Source organism: Mesoplodon bidens (assembly GCF_964165515.1).
Source record: "Mesoplodon bidens genome assembly, chromosome: 1".
Taxonomy (NCBI): Eukaryota; Metazoa; Chordata; class Mammalia; order Artiodactyla; family Ziphiidae; genus Mesoplodon; species Mesoplodon bidens.
In genome coordinates, this window is record NC_138176.1 from 194,663,608 (window position 1) to 194,681,750 (window position 18,143).

General features: G+C 37.9%; 1 protein-coding gene across 7 annotated transcripts in view; it reads left to right on the forward strand.

Moving 5' to 3' along the window:
- PTPN13 (protein tyrosine phosphatase non-receptor type 13) overlaps window positions 1-17,679 on the forward strand; it is a 222,311-nt gene extending 204,632 nt beyond the window's left edge. For all 7 annotated transcript variants that reach the window (XM_081238122.1, XM_081238124.1, XM_081238125.1 and 4 more), the window contains 8 exons: window positions 1,538-1,593; window positions 5,476-5,582; window positions 7,141-7,289; window positions 9,132-9,222; window positions 11,732-12,069; window positions 13,535-13,750; window positions 14,564-14,626; window positions 16,985-17,679. In XM_081238122.1, the coding sequence (XP_081094248.1) occupies window positions 1,538-1,593; window positions 5,476-5,582; window positions 7,141-7,289; window positions 9,132-9,222; window positions 11,732-12,069; window positions 13,535-13,750; window positions 14,564-14,626; window positions 16,985-17,080 (1,116 nt within the window). In that variant the 3' untranslated portion in view covers window positions 17,081-17,679. The remainder of the gene's footprint in view (window positions 1-1,537; window positions 1,594-5,475; window positions 5,583-7,140; window positions 7,290-9,131; window positions 9,223-11,731; window positions 12,070-13,534; window positions 13,751-14,563; window positions 14,627-16,984) is intronic.
- Window positions 17,680-18,143: the final 464 nt, after the last annotated feature.

Below are 18,143 nucleotides of genomic sequence, written 5' to 3' on the forward strand. Positions count from 1 at the left end.
TAGTTCAGCATATACAGGTTTTGTGCGTATTTAGCTTATTGTATTATTCTTGCACTTAGCTTAAAGTAAGGATTAAAATTGCATTTAAGGGGATCATTGGATATTACTGTTTGTGAAACTGAATGTTTTGTGTCCCGCTTATAAACATTATCTATGAATTAGTACTTAGGAAAACTTTACTTTCTTAACCTATCAGTATAAGGAATAAAGTATGAAAAATTAAAAAGGAAAAAATATGATACAAATGAACTTATTTACAAAACAGAAACAGACTCACAGTTATAGAAAACTTGATGGTTACCAAAGGGGAAAAGGGGTGGGAGGGGGATAAATTAGGAGTTTGGTATCAGCATTTACAAACTACTCTATATAAAACAGATAAACAACAAGGTCCTACTGTATAGCACAGGGAACTATATTCAATATTCTGTAATAAACCATAATGGAAAAGAACATGAAAAAGAATATACATGTGTGTGTATATATATGTGTGTGTGTATGTGAATCACTTTGCTGTACAGCAGAAACTAACAAAACATTGTAAATCAACTATACTTTAATTTGAAATTTTAAAAATTAAATAAATGGGCAAGGTAATTTAACACATTGGAAATTTTAGATTTTAAAATTGAAGTAGTGGGGGCTTCCCTGGTGGCGCAGTGGTTGAGACTCCTCCTGCCAATGCAGGGGACGCGGGTTCGTGCCCCGGTCCTGGAGGATCCCACATGCCATGGAGCGGCTGGGCCCATGAGCCATGGCCGCTGAGCCTGCGTGTCCGGGGCCTGTGCTCGGCAACGGGAGAGGCCACAACAGTGAAAGGCCCGCATACTGCAAAAAAAATAAAATAAAATTTGAAGTAGTGTAAAAACATATGCACATCTAATTGTTTCGTTAGATTTTCCTTTTTCTTTTTCCTTACCTCTATACATTCATATCCCTTATATAAGAAATGAAAGGGACTTCCCTGGTGGCACAGTGGTTAAGAATCTGCCTGCCAATGCAGGGGATGCGGGTTCGAGCCCTGGTCTGGGAAGATCCCACATGCCGCAGAGCAACTAAGCCCGTGCACCACAACTACTGAGCCTGCGCTCTAGAGCCCATGAGCCACAGCTACTGAAGCCCACGCACCTAGAGCCCGTGCTTCGCAACAGGAGAAGCCACCGTAATGAGAAGCCTGTGCACCGCAAGAGAGAGTAGCCCCCGCTCGCCACAACTAGAGAAAGCCCTCACGCAGCAATGAAGACCCAATGCAGCCAAAAATAAATAAAATAAATAAATTTATATATATATAAAAAGAAATTAATGAAAAGCCAAGATGAGTGTGAGGTGAATAAGTGGAGCCAGCCAAAACTCTTGTGCCACTGTAGATGCCTTAGCCACAGTTTGGCATGCATTAATTGAATGTCGTGTGTCTTTGTAACATGATGATGAATAATAACAGTAAATATAGGAAATAAAATTGAACATTATATAAGATTGTTTTTGGTTTGTTTGTTTGGTACAATGGGCTAATTTGATTTTGGTTTCTCTGTTGTAGTCTACCAAAATGAATGGCTGTGAAGAATATTGTGAAGAAAAAGTTAAAACTGAAAGGTAAAAAAACTATTTTTCAAATATTTATAACACTTTCATTCTCTTTTTAGAAGTGCTCTCAAGATTTCCATTTAGATGTTGATTTTTAAATTAATGTGTCTTTTCCAGTCAAATGAGACTTATTGAGTAGATTATGGAACTATGGTTGAATATTAAAAATGTTTCTGAATGTTGTTACAAGGAGGTTCTAGTGACATGTGACAATGTGTTTGTTATGCCATTGCTCAAAAAAAGCAATGTATTTTCTTGACCATCAGAAAAAATGCAAGAAAAGTCTAAAAGGAAATGTGCCAGCAATGATGATAGTAGCTTCTCCTGGTGTGATTATAGGTAACCTATTTTTCTGTTTCTCTAAATTTTTCTATACTTCACAAATTTCACTCTTTAATAAGAAAATAAAACCAAAGAAGGTAAGAAACATTTTAAACCCCCCACAAATGTTTTTCTTTTTGAAAACGGTTTCTAATATAAAATAAGATTTTTTGTAACACTAAATGATGTCTCAGGAAGAGTTTATATATATTGTTGGCCAACAAAGTGGTTGTACATAAATTTTGCTTCATATTAAATGATAACCAAACAGTCAAAGGGAGCTATTTCCATTTTCCTAGAAAAGCAAATTGACAGTGAATTTTTCACTAAGTAAAGTTAGACAGGGGGTACATATTGTTAACATAGAAATGCATAGTCTTATATTTAAAAGATTAGCAAATATCTGGGCCAGCCACCAATAGTAATAAGATACAGGTTCTTCCCTGTCAACAGGGGAAGGGAGGAAGAATAAATTAGTATAAATTCTTCGGGTGGCAAATTGAAAACACTATTAACATACAGATTTTATTAACATGTTACTGATTCTTGGAAACACTTTTTAAAAATTTTAACGTCTCATGAAGGGTCATAAAATTATAGTCTGATATTATTTCTTAATGTAAGCAAAGTAATAGCGTATCTTTTTTTATTATTATTATTTTCCAGATATTTATTGAGCACCTAATATAAACCAGACAATGTGCTTGAAATACACTGTTAACAAGACAAAGAAGTTCCTTAACCCAAGGAACTCACAGTCCAGCATAAAGGCAAATATTAATCAAATAATCCCACAAATAAATCATCATAGACCATGAAAAATGCTGTTTATTGTAAAAAGTCATGACAAACTGTGAGAGGATATCACCTGGGGGCTTGATGTTCTCAGACAGTAGTAGGTGAGATTTCTCCATGAAGAAACATTTATGTTCTGAAGCATGAACAGGAGTTGCCTAGGACAGGGGTAGGGGTAGGGGAAGGATGGCGTGGAGCTGTCCAAGCAGAGGAACAGCGTCTGCAAAGACCCCAGGGCAGGAGAGGGCACGGAGCCACCTGAGGGCCTGAACTAGACCAGAGTGGCTGACAGCAAACAGGAGAGGGGCCCAAGATGAGAAGGGAGCAGGATAAGGACCTTGGCCTTTATCCCAAGAGAAATGGGGGCCATGGAGTTTTTTAAGCAGTGGACTAATATGATAAGGTATGTACTGTGGAGAATGAGTTGGAGAGGGCCAGAGGGGAAGTGCAGAGGCCAATATGGGAGATAAATAGAAGGAAAAGAGAGAAAATGAGAGAGTGTGAGCAACCCCATGTCAGTTGGGAGGCAAACTGGTAGAGATTAAGAACATGGGCTTGGAATCCAGCTGCCCAGTTTGTGTCCTGGCTTTGTCACTTACTCTGTGATCTTGAGCAAATTACCTGTGCTCATCTCTAAAACAGGGATAGTATCTGTCTACCTCCTAGATTGTGCGAGGATTAAATGACCAATACACCTCAAGAACTTAGAGTGGTATCTGGCACACAGGAACGTGCTGTGGCCCAAGGCCATACAGCTACTACCTAGAAACAGACAAATACTGGACTCCTCTGATTAAAGCTGGGGGTGGGCGGGCCGGGCCCTGAGCCTCGTCCACTTGTCCACCTCTACCACCACCTTGTCCTAGTCCCTAAATGTCCCACGCAGCCCTAAATGCCTGGGACTTCACAGACTCCCTCTCTGCCAAATAAGGTTGGCCTCAGAGTGGCCTGTTGGGAGCCTATCTCCTGGGCATTGTGTGAAAAAGTGGGGTGACGGCAGCTGACCTGTTTAAGAGTTCCGGCACGCAGGGCCACGCTCAACTTTATAACACAACTAGACTAGAACCTCAGAAGGCTTTTGCTTCCCATACTTCATCTGCCAAAAAGAAAAAAAGTCTAAACACTCTTCTGCTTGCTGATGTATATATAAACTATTTTATTTTTTAAATAACAATGAAGGGGGAAAAAGCCACAAAACAGACAAAAACAGCCTCGAAGGAACACGAAGGACATGTAGATCTCAGAAGGGTACGGTTAACAGAAATGCCTTTAAAGGAACTCCTGCGAAGTTTATGGTGGCCCTCACTACCTGCCTGCTTTATTATTCACTCTGTCTCCCCTCTCTGCCCCTCCTAAGCCATGGTTCTGATCTGGTTTCGAGCAGAGACTTAGTCAACGCTGGGTTCTAAACTCCTAGAGATTTGCTTGGGGACAAGGAAGTCCATGTTTCAACCACAGGCCCCACTGCAGGAATGGCCCCCTGAGACCTCACGGCCTGTGGCTGGTCAGGGTCACTGGCGGGTGAAGACAGGGTCTATGAACCCACAACCCAGCCAGCTGTTCCAGGTGTTTGGCACATAGGTAGTCCAAGTATCTCTCATTGTGACCTAATTCAGAATAGCATATCTTACAATGATACGTGTCATAGGTTCAAAGAACTGTAGTACATTCCCTTCAACCTAGCAATTTTATTTCTAAGAATTGATCCTACATATGTATGCAGGCATTTCTATAAGAATATTTATTGCAACATTGTTTATAGTAGTAAAAAACCATAATAGACACAAAATAAATTAGAGTGTGCTCATACAATGAAATACTAAGCAGCTGTTCAAAAGAATGAGAAAGAAGGGAGGATCCTTATGGGAGGATCTCCAAAACATATCCTTCCAAACAAAGCATACTTGCTAGAAGACCAAAAAGACCTCATGGATGCAGAACTTGCAAATTACATGTTAAGTGTGATGTACAATTAGTTGGAGCAGAGGAAAGCATCCACCATAAAAGCAGCATAATTGCTGTCCTGTTACAATGTTTTGGGAGCATTAGTGCATGTCCTGCCTTAATGGTGTATAATATTGTCATCAGACAAAATGTACTCTGCTTTGTTCCCCTGAGCATCAGAAAGTTAAAAATGTATTCAGGCCTTTGCATTATCCTTTTTCATCTCATCTGATCACTAAATGTTATTCTTCTACCTAGTTTCTCTTTTCTAGCCACCCACCTTACCTGAGAGATGGCATCTGCTGTGCACCCCTAGAATAATGAGAACTTGTACTGAGTTTTATTACATTAAGTGAGTGCCCAGATACCAGAGTGTCCTTTTCACCCCTAATTGTAGGGAAACACTGATGTCCATCAGTAGGGACTTCTGTAATTAAATGAAGAATCATTCATACAGTACAATAGTAGACAGCTGTTAAAAAAAAACAAAAGAGAGCTCTAGTTACACAGTTGTAATCATGCATCCAAGTGGAAGGGTGGAAACAAACCACCACCTTCTCCATCCCCAAGAGGACTCCTTCAACCTAAGGTTCAAAGACTTGGGATTTGTTTGAGGACAAAATTTAAACTATATTAAACAATTCTGTACCTCAATTTAATTTATATCTACCAATAAGTTTTAGGAATTGTGGATTTAAGGTTTTTTAATCAGATAATCTATTTTTAAATACCATAATAATTGTAGTAGAAATATGTAGTTCAAGGACATAATATTTCAATTTATTTTGGACACAGAACTGAAGAAAATATAAATGTGTTTTGTTGTCATAGCTTAATTCACAAGTCAACAGAAAAGAAGACTGATGATGATGATGAAATAACATGGGGAAGTGATGAATTGCCAATAGAAGTGACAAACCATGAAGATTCCAATAAAGGCAAGAAATTTATTAGCAACTTTTAAAATAAAAACTATAGGAAGAAAAAATAAGTGTTTGAAAATTACAGTTTTCAGAATATATGGATATGTTATTTCACCATATGTCTGCATTATTAAGTTCTATACGTAAAGTTAAATCACATAAACAAACATCAACATTCATTTATTGACCAGATATTTGCACAGTTATTAGGCTAAAATTCTCAGTGGCTTGGAGTAAAACATGTAAATAGATGTGTAAGTACTTTAAATGGAAACACAGAGTCACAATTTTGCCATCTTGGAATAAGAAATCTAGGAGCACATTTTATTTATAGTAAAGTAGGAAGAATAGCTCAAAGATAGGAAAATTTTTAAGAGCAAGAGTCAGTTGGTCTGTCCTCACTATTACTGCCTCTCTTGTTTTATACTGAGCCAGTAGATAAATGAAGTTCTATCCAGCGTTCTATTTCTTTTTCTTTGTATAAAGAAATGTTATATTAATGCAGTGAAAGAACACAGTTTTGTAATTTGAAGTCATTGTTGAAAGAAATTAAAGGAGTCGAATTAACACTTTTTTGACTTAGTTGGTTTGTTGGTGTCAATGGAAATGCTCAAATCCTGTAACCCAGGTTCATCTTTCCAGCATCTGAGCTCCTGTTGCATTCACACTCAGTTCTGTAAAAGTTTACAGATATTTCATATGATTGGATTTCGTATTCACAACTAGTCTTCACCCCAGACAGAACTTAAGCTTCTTGAGATCCCCCAGTGCCTGGAATTACTGTTGCGTGCATAGTAGCTGCATCATCAAAATGTTTTTATCAACTGATTGATGTAATTAAAGCTACACTTGTGCAGACTATAGCAAGAAGTCTCTCCTACTTTTTTCCAGGATAACAGTTGCCTTCTGTTATCAGCATTTTCCATAAGTAGAGCAGGTACTAAATTAGACACATACCTTTTCTTAGACATTGATAGCACTTGTTTGATAAACTCCTAAAGACCCTTAGGATTTCATTTGCATGGAGAAAACTATCAAGTGACAGGGATAGTGGCACTGAGTACCAAGGGTGGGTAGAGAGGGGAGAAATCAGTGTTTCTAGTGCCATGTCCCCTTGTAAGGAATTTCTGAAGCATCTCCCTTCATCTTTTCTCCATGTGCTTGGAGGCTAATTTAAATGGAAAATAAAAACAGGACTAAATACATTTTTATCAAGTAAACAGTGCCATTGGGGTCCAGAGAAGCAAAGAGAAACAATTTAAACTCCTTTAAAAGCTATAAGTAATTGACAGCCAAGAGCCTTAAGAACTCTGAACAGTCAGTGAGGTGTTCCCTTAAGGATTGGGTACAAGGATCTTGCTATGGCCAGGATTTTCCTTTGATGATTGTAGTTATCTACCTACTTGTTAGTTCTATTGCCTTATTAATTCAAAGACTCTCACTTTTGTAAAAAATAGATGAAGCGAGAATAGGATCAAATTGGTTCTCTTATTGGCTAAAATTAGCTCTCTTATTGGCTAAATCAATTCTGGGGGGATTTTTTTTTTTAAATGAACTGCCATCTTCTTGTTAGGTCATCCCTTTCTGACAGATGAGGAGCTCACCACACTCCCCATTGTCAAACTGCTTCCCTCCAGTAAATACACCGGTACGGAGTTGAAATCAGTCATTCGAATGTTGCGGGGTTTACTAGATCAAGGAATTCCATCTAAGGAGCTAGAGGTAAGGGGCTTTTGACAATGGTTCTTTCTCCAACAAAGTTTTCTGCAAGGTTAGGAGAAATTTTAAGAATCTTGAAAATGTCTATTACTTTACAACTTCCAACTATAAAAGCACCATCTTGTCATTTCTAGCAGTAAATTAATTTTTCTTATTAGGATCCTAATAGTATTGATTTAAAGGGATCTCTTTAGCAGCTTCAGAGCTTGATAAATCTCCCTGAAGATTATCCTCATATGTAAGGCTAAAGAGATTTTTTAAAAAGTCAAGTATCAATTCCAACCATCCAACTAAACTTCATAGTTAATACACTAAAGATGTGATTCATCGTTAGCAACAGTTTTTATTTTAATACAGCTCCAAGAATGTGCCCCCCAGTTCAAAGCAGCAGTGCTTCAGAGGCCTTGCTCCTGTGGTCTTGCTGGCCCCATCCATTACTTACCATTAGGCCAAAGAATAATGTTGCACCACTGTGGTTTGGGGGTCTACCTTGCCCATCCCTCTCAAACCATCTGCTTACTTGCCCACATCCTGAGCTTTTTGTAGACCCTGAAGTGAAAGGAGCTAACTCCTACTGAGAGCTTCAACAGTGTGCTAGATGCTTTGTGTATAATGCTCAAATTATTTTTAAATCCCATTGTATGGATTTGGAAACAGGTTCACAATGTTAAGTTCTACTCTTTCTCTCCATTTTGCAGACGTGATTTCTTCTTTAAGGTCTTAAGTTTAAATGTTACCATCTCAGAGACCTTCCATCACAACCCTTTATAAAGCAGATGTTTATTTTTCTGTATCACAGCAGCTTGTTAATTTCTTCAAAGCATATATCACAATATTTGTTTGTTTACTCTTTTACTGCCTCTTTCTCCCAGTAGCCTGTGGTCTCCAGGACAGCCCAAATCATATCTTCTTTCTCTCTAATGTATCCCCAGCACTTATTACAGTGCCTTGCATATAGTAGGCATTTTCAATGTATATTGGTTGACTTGGATGGCTAGATGGATGGATGGATCAATTAATGAGTGAATGAAAAGTGAGAAAGAGTTGACTCTAGAATTTAGGACTATCTTACCACAATTCTACCACTTGGAATATTCTGTGACCCCAGAGACAATAATGCAAGAAATTCTGCTCCAGCTCATTAATTTAAGCCAAAATTGTTTTCATGAATTGTGGAGTTTTTTTCTAAAATGAAATTATACACATCTTTAAGCTGAAATTTCAAATTAAGATACAAACTGCTGCCTCACAAAGTTAGTTGACTGCAACATGTTAAAGATATTTGCAACAATATATTTCAACAACTGGTATATTGAATTAGTATTGGGATTGCAGGCTTATTTGTCTTGACAGGACATATTTGTTTCTTAACGGTCAAATTTGCCCTGATCAATAGTCAGTTTTGCACCCTGCACATTTAAAGCATTTGCAGGGGCTTCCCTGGTGGCTCAGTGGTTAAGAATCCACCTGCCAATGCAGGGGACACGGGTTCGAGCCCTGGTCCGGGAGATCCCACACGCCACGGGACAACTAAACCTGTGGGCCACAACTACTGAGCCTGTGCTCTAGAGCCCGCCAGCCACAACTACTGAAGCCCACGTGCCTAGAGCCCGTGCTCCGCAACAAGAAAAGCCACCACAATGAGAAGCCTGCACACCACAACGAAGAGTAGCCCCCGCTCACTGCAACTAGAGAAAGCCCACAGGCAGCAACGAAAACCCAAGGCAGCCAAAAATAAAAATAAATAAAATAAATAAATTTATTTTTTAAAAAAGCATTTGCAATCATTACTGAATTACTGTTTATCTCAACAAATTTAATTTTATTTCCACTTTTGCTTTACAGAATCTTCAAGAATTAAAACCTTTGGATCAGTGTCTAATTGGACAGACTAAGGAAAACAGAAGGAAGAACCGATATAAAAATATACTTCCCTGTAAGTTCCAATTAGGCTTCAAATCAAATGTAATTTTAATATAATTTAAACTGATTTAAAACTTATATGCTAGTTTACCTTATCTCTCACATAAGTGTGCACACACGCAGACACACACATTCAGAGATTTACATCAGTAACAGATAAATTTATATATATAACCTGAATTTTTTAAAATTATCTTTGGGGCTTCCCTGGTGGTGCAGTGGTTAAGAATCTGCCTGCCAGTGCAGGGGACACAGATTCAAGCCCTGGTCCAGGAAGATCCCACATGCTGCGGAGCAACTAAGCCCATGTGCCACAACTACTGAGCCTGCGCTCTAGAGCCCGCGAGCCACAACTACTGAGCCCGTGCACCTAGAGCCAGAACTCTGCAACAGGAGAAGCCACTGCAGTGAGAAGCCCGCGCACCACAATGAAGAGTAGCCCCCACTCACTGCAACTAGAGAAAGCCCGTGCACAGCAACAAAGACCCAACGCAGCCATAAATTAATTAATTAATTAATTAATTAATTAATTAATTAAATTATCTGTGTATTCTGAAAATTGATTAGAGGCATCTTAAACATTTCTTCAGACATTGATGAATTTTTAAAGTCTTTTTAAAAATAGGAATTGGCTTCTAGATAAGCAGTTTCTTAGTTCATGTGTCACAATCAAATCTATTTATTCTACTATTTTAAGTTTAGAAAAATGTCTGTGGTACATAACAGCTGTATACGTGTGTGTGGCCACCATGGGACTACCAAGTTGCATTGTTCTTTGAATTGTTTAAGATAACAGGAAGAAAAAAATAGCAATTCTTTTTACCCATATTTCACCCATTTCACCAATCGACGTGTTTTTTTAAAAATATATATATGAATATATGTATATAGCTAAAATACTAACACTAGCAACTTCTTATAATAATGACAAGCCACATTTACATGTATAATCATGTTGGATTTCATGATATGACATACTGACCTTATCTTTGCCAGGAAGTCATAAATTCAAAGATAAATAACAACCAATAGTGACAAATCATGCAATAAATAATACTACAATTGAATTGTTTCAATCAAGGTGGAAGACACAAAATTCATCGTAGAAAACTTCCCTTAAGAATTGAATCTTAGGGCTTCCCTGGTGGCACAGTGGTTGAGAGTCCGCCTGCTGATGCTAGGGTACATGGGTTTGTGCCCCGGTCCGGGAAGATCCCACATGCTGTGGAGCGGCTGGGCCCGTGAGCCATGGCCGCTGAGCCTGCGCGTCCAAAGCCTGTGCTTTGCAACGGGAGAGGCCACAACAGTGAGAGGCCCGTGTACAGAGAAAAATAAAAAAAGAAAAGAATTGAATCTTAGACAGGAATTTTTTTTTTTTTTTTTTTTTTTGCGGTACGCGGGTCTCTCACTGCTGTGGCCTCTCCCATTGTGGAGCTCAGGCTCCAGACGCGCAGGCTCAGCGGTCATGGCTCACGGGCCCAGCCACTCCGCGTCATGTGGGATCTTCCCAGACCGGGGCACGAACCTGTGTCCCCTGCATCGGCAGGTGGACTCTCAATCACTGCGCCACCAGGGAAGCCCTTAGACAGGATTTTTAAAATGGAATAGATTATGGTTTGGCATAAAGTAGATGCTAATTATTTCGGGCAAAAAAAAATGGCAGACTAGTATCTCAAAGCAGAATGGGATAAGCCATAAATCTAAAACTACTGAGTAGATTTGTTTCCGTGGATCAAGAGATAGAAGTCAAATAATAGAAGGGCAATTGATGGAGGATTTTGAAATCTATTACTAAATGTCATAATTTGGTAATCACAGAAATAACCAGTTATATGTGAGATTGAAATGACTTCTAATGTATAAGTACATACAGATTAATTCTCTTGGATGAGATGGTTTATATACACTTTTTACTGGGGGAGCTTGGTTTGAAAATGTGTATTTTGACTATATGAAATTACAATGCCTGGAGAATAAAGTGTGCTACCTTTTTATTTATTGAGTTAGTTTATTATTTTGGCCGCTTACTCAAAAGACTATAATTAGATAAGCAAGAATTAATTGTGCCAATTATATTTGTAATAAGTACTTTAATAGTTTTACTGTAATACTAATTTTTGTTTTATGAAATAATTTTCAAATTTTTCATTATATTAAATTTACTATTGTCATCATTATTAAAATAACAATGGAGAAGTAGCAAAGTTGTGTTTCCCTAGTTATTAAGAAGTTCTAAATGCAGTCATTATTAATTTTGATTTTTTCCAACCAAATCTATGTGAACAATATCTAATTTTTTCCAAAACTGAGTTGACATCTTAAGTATACTTATAACATGAGGGAAATGTACAAAATGATTTGACTGTACTGCAGTTTGAAAATATGCCTTTATTAAAATGTTTTTGTGATTTCATCTATGGTTATGAGGAAATTCTAATAATCTTTGACTCACCTTGTCTATAGGGCTCTTGTTTAAAAATGCATGATATAGATGGCTCTGTTTTGTGGTTGGAAATTCACAGACGATGCTACAAGAGTGCCTCTTGGAGATGAAGGTGGATATATCAACGCCAGCTTCATTAAGATACCAGTGGGGAGAGAAGAATTCGTCTACATTGCCTGCCAAGGACCTCTCCCTACAACCGTTGGAGATTTCTGGCAGATGATTTGGGAACAAAAATCCACAGTGATAGCCATGATGACCCAAGAAGTGGAAGGGGAAAAAATCAAATGCCAGCGCTATTGGCCTAATGTCCTAGGCAAAACAACAATGGTCAGCAACAGGCTTCGACTGGCTCTTGTGAGAGTGCAGCAGCTAAAGGGCTTTGTAGTAAGGGCAATGACCCTAGAAGACATTCAGGTACGTGGATTAAATCTTTCCATGATTACATCAATGTGTTTCTGAATAAAAGCCAGTGACTTCTTGGGTCCCATTTCAGTGGAACTAATTCCATCTACTATCCTTAATCTAATATAAGCTTAAATGTGATCCTCTTCATGAATTCTGCCAAATAGTTTCCTCCAGTATGTACTGTATTAAATGAAAATGATAATACAGGACTTTTACAGGATCAACCATCATCCTTTGCTTTGTGATAGACAGCACAGAATGGCTCAGAAGCTATGTGCTGGAAATATATTTTTCAGGTCAAACCTCTAAGTAGACTCAATGAAACTGTTCTTTAAAACCCTCTAAGTAGCAAATATTCCCCCATAAAGACAACGTATTTGGTAATACAGGAACAATTGTAGCATAAATGTTTGTTATTCAGGTAATTCCTATTGCAGCCACCTAAGCACTGAATAAATTTAGCTTGAATTAGATAAGTGGGTATACCTTAAGTAAAGCTGCTACTGTTTCCTCAGCTACACACCCCCTCACTTTATTTCCTTCCTCCACCCAGTAATACTCAGTTTGAGTAATGTGTTTCCTATTGGCATTTTAACTTTGTTAAAGAAACAGAATAATTTTACGTTCATAGAAACAAAACTTACTGACTCAGTGTTATTGGTGGCATGTAAACATAGCCTAAGAAACTCCTTCATGATTTTTGATTTGTGGTTTTACAAAGAATTAAAGATTATACTTCCTTATTCACTCACTTACACCAGCCTACCCATTACTTATGCTAGCACAATTGTTCAATATTCCTTAAATGACTTGTTTATTTAATCAACACATGTTTATAGAGCTTAGTTAGGCCCTGTTATGGAATATAGGGAATCAGAAGTTAACAACACAAACAAAAGGAAATCCCTGACCTCATGGACCTTACTTTCTAATGAAAAGATACTGGTGTTGATGGTGCTGTGAGAAAAACATCATCACAGGGATATCTGGGGGGAGGGAAGCATTTCAGTCAGAAAGAGCAAGTGCAAAGGCCCTGAGACTGAACTGTGCCTAGTGTTTTTAAAGAAAATGGAGAGGTCCCTATGGCTGGAGCAAAGTGGCCAGGAGCAAGAGGTTAGGTCTGAGAGGTAGCCGGGCCACATCATGTAGCACTTTTAAGCCACTGCAATGACTGTGGCTTTTATTTATCTAAGGTGAATTTGAAATGGGATCATTAAAAAAAGGTTGCTATTCATATCAAAACATAAATTTGCTTTTAGGGTTTCCAAAAAGTCGTTTTTACCAATATTTAAAGTGTGGATCTAGTAGCCTCCTTGATAAAGGCCCTCAGTGTCTTGTTTGATGGAGTCTTTCACTTTTCCTTGTATCTAATCCAATGGCCAAGTCAAAATTTAAAAGGACAAAATAATAAGAACTAATTATATGTGAACAACATAGTATGCCTTTATCTACTTATTCTGTTGTACAATTTCAGACAGGAGAGGTGCGACATATTTCTCATCTGAATTTCACTGCCTGGCCAGACCATGGTACACCTTCTCAGCCAGACGACTTGCTCACTTTTATCTCTTACATGAGACACATTCATAGATCGGGCCCAATCACCACACACTGCAGCGCCGGCATTGGACGTTCAGGGACCCTGATATGCATAGATGTGGTTCTAGGATTAATCAGTCAAGATCTTGAAGTGAGTACTCGGAATTTTTTTTATTTATCAATTTGTATGAATGACAATTTTCTTACTACATAGAATTGTACTTTAGTAAACGTTCAAAACTGCATAGGCCATAATCAAGAAGAAATAATACTTCAAACTTATATTTATTTTACTGGGTTTTTTGTTATTGTTACCTATAGGTGGGAAATACTTCGTTATGCAAATTGATGCTAAATAGTCTATCTCTAAACAATTACCCCCAATTTTTAAAATTATTACTAAGTAAACAAAGCTAATAAGAGTATAATCTTACTTAAAACCTAAATTAGGATAAATCATGCTTAGAATGTTAGAATATCTTAGTACACATAATATGTAATTAAAATCATTACCTCTTGAAGAATTTGCTAAAAACAGTTCTGTCTTGCTCTTCACACTCTCATGATAATTTAAGTAGGACAAATGAAATAGTCCGTTTCTCCCTTGGGAAAATAAAAAGGTCAGGAATTTTATTCTGAGCAGGAAAATGTAGGAAAAATACTTTGCCTTTTTTTTTTAATGGAGATATTAGAAATTAGTCAAATTTCAGAGTGAAGAGCATTTCTGTTGGGGATTTTCAAATAGGATAACCTTCCTAATTCTTAAAAAAAACAAATAAAATTATCAAATGATGGCAAAGTCAGTTCACCAACTTAATTTTGTCCAGAACAGTTTCTCAAGACTGCTAGCAGGGGAAGGAGATCGGGGTGCAGAAATCTATGTAAGCCACTCCTTAGTGAATCTTTGGGGTTCAAATTCAGTTATCCTTTTTATTTAACATACAGATTCTGTTTCCTTTGGCAGTTTGACATCTCTGATTTAGTGCGCTGCATGAGACTACAAAGACATGGAATGGTTCAGACAGTGGTGAGTGTTGGCTGGTGCCTTCTAATGAAGATTTTTGTGAAAATATTTCTAGGCTATCTTTTTAAAATGTTGCCTTTCAGTTTAAAAAATGAGGAAATGCAATATCTACAATGAATAGATTACAGAGAATAGGATGGTATATTGGGGGCAAAAATTTGGGGTGGTACAAGAGAGCATGTAATTAGTGGCATTCCTTCCCCATTTCCAACCTAAAAAAGAGATAAAAGGTAATCTTCTTGCTACAGAAATTTCCTGAGAGGGAATGGATTCAACAGCATTGACCAGAAGGCAGGAAGGGAGGATGGAGTTGTTTAGCTTGGAGAAGGCACTCTTGGGATAGTGTTCATTTATCCTCTGTTTTGATCATTTTCATTTCTCTTACCTAAAGTCAAAACATGGGTTAAATCACCCACTGAACTACAGACTTGGGTTCTTCCCAGGAACTGCATTACTTAAAGTCTGTCTGCTCTGCATAGTTCCATTATCCTTTTTGTTTGTATTGGGGGAGGGATGTGGAAGCTAGTTTCATATATCTATAAATTCATTTATCTCTACCTCTTGAAGAATGTAGAAGTTTACTATTTTTAAAATTTAAATTTGCCTACTTTCCCTTCTTATACCTTTTTAATTCAAATTAGGTCTCCTAAATATTAAGCTGATTCACAGTCATATTTTTCTAGGTAACAAAAACATACTGATCTGTATAAGCAGTTCTTTAGACCCAGGAAGTTCACTTGTTTAACAGATGTTTATTAAGTGCCTACTATATGCCAGGCACTCTTCTAGATGCTTGGAGCATATCAGTGAATAAGATGAAGATCCCTGATGGAATAACAAAGATCTTCTAGTGGATGGTGATGAGGAAGGCAGATAATAAACCCATTAGCTGAGTAAACGATATAGGATCTTTGAAATTGATAAGTGCTTTAGAGGGAAAAAGAGTAGGGTAAAGAGGATGAGTCATGGCAGGTTGGGGTGATATTTTAAATAGAGTGGCACCACTGAGGACGTAACCCTTGAGCAAAGATTTGAAGGACGTGAAGCAGGTGGTCACGCAGATGTCTGGGGGTAAGAGCCTTTCAGGCAGACAGAACCACCTGCGAGGAGGTCCAAGGTGGGAGTGGGTCTTGTGTGTTCGAGAATAATCATGACCAGTGTGTCTGAGGTGGAGGCAGCAGGAGGGGAAGTGTGAGAGGAGGTGACGGGGCCAGGGCTTTCCTCTGAGTGAGATGGGGCCATCGCAGGATTGTCTGTATAGAATGACATGATCTGACTCCCATTTTAAAGGACCACTCTGGCTGCTGTGTTAAAACAAGATCAAATTGAATTAGGAAGGAGGGTGTAGGATTAGAAGCAGGAGGTTGGTTAGGTTGCAAGCAGTGGTGGCCCAGACTGGAGTGGTGAGTGTAGATGTAGGGAGAAAAGGACATTATGTGAAGTGTTTGCTAATGGATTGTTTGTGGCGTGAGAGAAAGTCAAGGATAAATGTGTGGAAAATGTGGGCAAATTAAAATTCAGATGGGCAAAAGGAAATAAAAGAGTTACTTGTATTCCTCTTCTTCAGAGTTGTTAACATTTTAGGCAACATTCCGAACATTCTTTAGTGCACAGTGTGTGTGCTCACATGCACACAACTGTTTTAAATGACATTCAACTGTAGTTATTACTGTTACTTTCCACTTAGTATACTGTGAATTTTTCCCATTTATTTTCAGGCTCATTAATTCCTTGCCAAGTAACAGGAAAACTCAGATCCCTGCACTATCAACTTAATAGAGAGTTAATTTCACTGAAAAAGTTAATTTTCAGAAAAACATTGATTTTTGAAATCAAAAATATTCTTTTGTTCCAAAATATTTAAAGACAGTTATTTTGTGTAGTTTCTTGGGTATTAATCTCTTGACATTTCAAAACATCAAGATGAGTTCAATAAGTCTAGAGGAAATTTTGTAGGAAGTTTATTTTTCCATTATAAAAGCAAATCATAAAAATCACCAAAGCACAAAAAAATAGAAGTGGTCCACCCATCAGAGACAACTTCAGTTAGCACTCACCACCCACCCCCAAGCCTTCTTCCCTCCACATTTTGTCAATCTGGTTTCTGTTTCTTATAATTTTTGTGACAGTGCACAATTCTATGTCCTGCTTCTTACATTCAACCCTGTGACACAATTTTTCATATTTTCAAAATTATTCAAGCATCACTTCCAGTAACGGTGAAGCTATATATATATATATATATATATATATATATATATATATATATATATATATATTCATATTATACATCTAAAGTCTTCTCTCCCTCTCTTTTTTTTTCCTTTTTTTTTTTTTTTTTTTTTGGTGAGGGGGCTATAGGATCAGTATATTTTCTGCTATCAAGTCATCCTTTATGTCCTGACACGTCTTCAAGCTGAAGAAGAGGAGAAAGAGCAGGCCCAGCCTCTGAAATGACATGACAAGAACAGCCTTCTGGATGTCTGTCCATTTCTCTCCTAACTTCCAGCAGATGCTCCTGCTGTCTATTTAAAATAAAGATCACAGGGCAGTAAGTCCATAAAACATCATTATGCTTATTCTCCTCTACCTTAGAGGGGCATCTTAATAACAATAAATAATGGTAAATGCTGTATTTTTACAGCTACTTTAACCTGTGATAATTATCAAAGATTTTTTTAACACTAACTGAATAATGCAGATCTTAGGGATGATTAAGGCAGCATTTGACTATAGTTGACATTGTTACAAGGACACACTGAGTCTATTTTTAAGGCACCAATCTTGTTTATAGCGAAATTATTTTCCAGTATTTTTTAAAAACTAGAGGTATTTTATAGGGGATACTTGAAACCAGTATTTAAGCTTTAAATGACAGTAATATTGGCATAGAAAAAAAGGTAGCAAATGTTTACTGTATCAATTTCTAATGTTTACTATCTAGAAGTTCCTGTAATATATTTATATACTTTTTCATGAAAATAGACATATCAAATGTTTGTAACTGCATCATGTTATACATCATCACACTTTGTAAATAAAAATACACATTAAAACATGAACAAGCCAAAAGTGTGTGCAGACAAGTTAAACATTTTCAGTGTGCTATTTTTTTTTTTTTTTTTTTTGCGGTACGCGAGCCTCTCACTGTTGTGGCCTCTCCTGTTGCGGACGCGCAGGCTCCAGACGCGCAGGTCCAGCGGCCATGGCTCACGGGCCCAGCCGCTCTGCGGCATGTGGGATCTTCCCGGACCGGGGCACGAACCCGTGTCCCCTGCATCGGCAGGCGTACTCTCGACCACTGCGCCACCAGGGAAGCCCAGTGTGCTATTTTTTAACAACATTCCAGGCCTCTGGGAAAGCAGGAACTTCTGGACCCCAACTTCCATATCCCTACTGGGTCCCGATTGTGCCAGCCACAGGCCCTGGGAGTGTTGTCAGAACCCCTGGTAGATCTTCTCCAGGCTCTGATGGTGAGGATCAAGTACTGACTAACAGTGGCTAAGAAATTCATTCTCCC